Below are 2202 nucleotides of genomic sequence, written 5' to 3'. Positions count from 1 at the left end.
AATCAAGCGGGTTGATCCGTACAGGTTGCGACATGTCAATCCGATCCGGCGTGTCTTGCCGACGGGGTGAAATTTATCTATGTATTTCTAAGAATTATCAGCGATATCTAAATTTTCTCCGAAGATATCACACAAATATTTCTCGCGAATTAACAATTGCATCATCATCCCCACGAACAAAGGGATGATCGGGATATATAATGAGGACCGATGCAGCTGCCGGACCATAGTACCACTGGCGAGCGCACGCTTCATTCGAGGTGCAAGAAAAAAAAGTTTAGTGTGCAAAGAAGTTGTTTTTTGTAATAAGTGTGAAAAAAGTGAATTTTTTACAAAAATGGAGAACGTTGAGCGCGACCTGTTGGAGCGTTCCCGCCAAGTTGCTAACTTGGGCGAATATTTCGGATGGCTGCAAGAGTGCGAAGAATTTATCGAAGAGCTGGAAGAACGCAGCCGTGCCAAGCGTCCGCGTCTCTCGATTGGACATAGACAATCTCTGGTGGCGAGAATAGCGCGATTCGAGGGTGCAAAGGTGCGCTTGCAGAGACGGTATGTCGGTGAATCCATGCCTAGTGGCGGCGGATTCAGTGGCGGCGGCAATAACGCGCAAAGACTAGTTTGGCGCGAAATCGATACGGCGTTCGATAGCCGTATACTGACCGGCGTGGTAATTAACGCAGACCACATCGAACCGCGTCAGTTTTTGGAAAATGCCGCAGACATTGTAGTCGAGAACGTGGAGAATGTGCTGCAGAGACACATCAGTGTAAAAGTGAACACTGTTTTCAACGGTGAATTTGTGTCCGGTGACAAGCGCGCCAATAAAAGTATTAACACGAGAATCTTTGAACTCTTTCGCACGTCCGATGTACGCGAGTGGTACGAGCGCCGCGTAATCGAGCCCACGCTAGCATCGCTAGAAGAGTTCCAGGAACGCGATAGCGGCTGGGCATTGTCGCGGATAATAGATTTGACAGTGAATGTAAATAAGTACAATCCAATGCGCGCGGGATGTCATGTCAAATTACCGCAAAAAATTATGGCAAAGAGAGCGGTGGTTAATGTGCAATCAGCGGACAAAGCGTGTTTCGCATGGTCGGTGGTGGCCGCTCTTTACACTGCTGAAAGAAACACGGGTCGAGAATCCTCTTATCCACATTACACAACAGTGCTGAATCTCCAAAACATTGAGTTTCCAGTGACTGTGAATCAAATTAAAAAGTTTGAACTTGCAAACGACATCTCCGTGAATGTGTACATCATCGAGAACGAGAACATTGTCCCGTTGCGTCTTTCGGAAAAAAAGGACAGGCACGTCAATCTGCTGTACGTGGAGGACGAAACACGGGCATTTCGCGTGCATAAAAAATCTGTCTCGTCTCGTGAGCTCGCAACTGAGCAAACACAAATGTAGAAAATTTATTTGCGATCGGTAAGTATATAGTAAACTTAAATTATATTTAAAATATTTCTAATTAAATTTTTTATTTTTTATTTTTTTTTTACAGATGCCTACATTATTTCTATTCTGAGGACCAGTTGCAGGGCGCATACGGAAGATTGCGGGAAACTGAACGACTGCGCTATCCGGTTGCCGAGCGACAAGGACAAGTGGCTCAGCTTCGACAACTACACGAGGAAAGAGCGGCTGCCGTTTGTAGTGTACGCCGACCTCGAGTGTGTTTTGGCAAAGACCGAAGATGCCAAAATCATCAACACCATCAAGTGTTTCAGCATCGCATACTATGTACAGTGTTCGTACGACAGTTCGTTGTCCGCGTACAATTCCCGCCGTAGTGTCGATTGCGTCGCATGGTTCGCCGAACAGCTTAAAAATTTAGCAATCCGCGTAAAAAATATTTTTAACGACCAATGTCCCCATGGTAAATTTAACGCCTGACGAGTGGTTAAAATTTCGCACCGCGACGCATTGTCACATTTGTGAAAAACCGTTTGACGAAGACGATACACGCGTCCGCGATCATTGCCACCTCACCGGGCGGTACAGGGGTCCTGCGCATTCAAATTGTAACTTAAATTACAAAGAATCATTTTGTATCCCTATAGTCTTTCACAATCTGTCCGGCTACGACGCACATTTTATTATCGAGGACATAGCCACAGCGTTCGAAAGGGAAAATCGAATTACTGCCGATAACAAAGGAAAAATACATTTCATTCTCGAAAACTGTTAGATTGACG

The 2202-nt window shown here is 45.4% G+C and overlaps 1 protein-coding gene across 1 annotated transcript; it reads left to right on the top strand.

The window, feature by feature from the left end:
• The first annotated feature begins 330 nt into the window (after window positions 1-330).
• LOC146724032 (uncharacterized) lies at window positions 331-1436 on the top strand. The gene is given in 2 exon segments (XM_085480625.1): window positions 331-1332; window positions 1334-1436. Coding segments are annotated over 2 exon segments (1098 nt in total). The 5' UTR covers window positions 331-337.
• The last annotated feature ends 766 nt before the right edge of the window (window positions 1437-2202 follow it).

The sequence above is a fragment of the Nylanderia fulva genome, unplaced genomic scaffold (assembly GCF_048542155.1).
Source record: "Nylanderia fulva isolate GAGA-0341 unplaced genomic scaffold, ASM4854215v1 Scaffold1537, whole genome shotgun sequence".
In the NCBI taxonomy this organism is placed as follows: domain Eukaryota; kingdom Metazoa; phylum Arthropoda; class Insecta; order Hymenoptera; family Formicidae; genus Nylanderia; species Nylanderia fulva.
The sequence above is the reverse complement of the archived record's forward strand: the minus strand, read 5'-3'. Positions and strand labels throughout refer to the sequence as shown.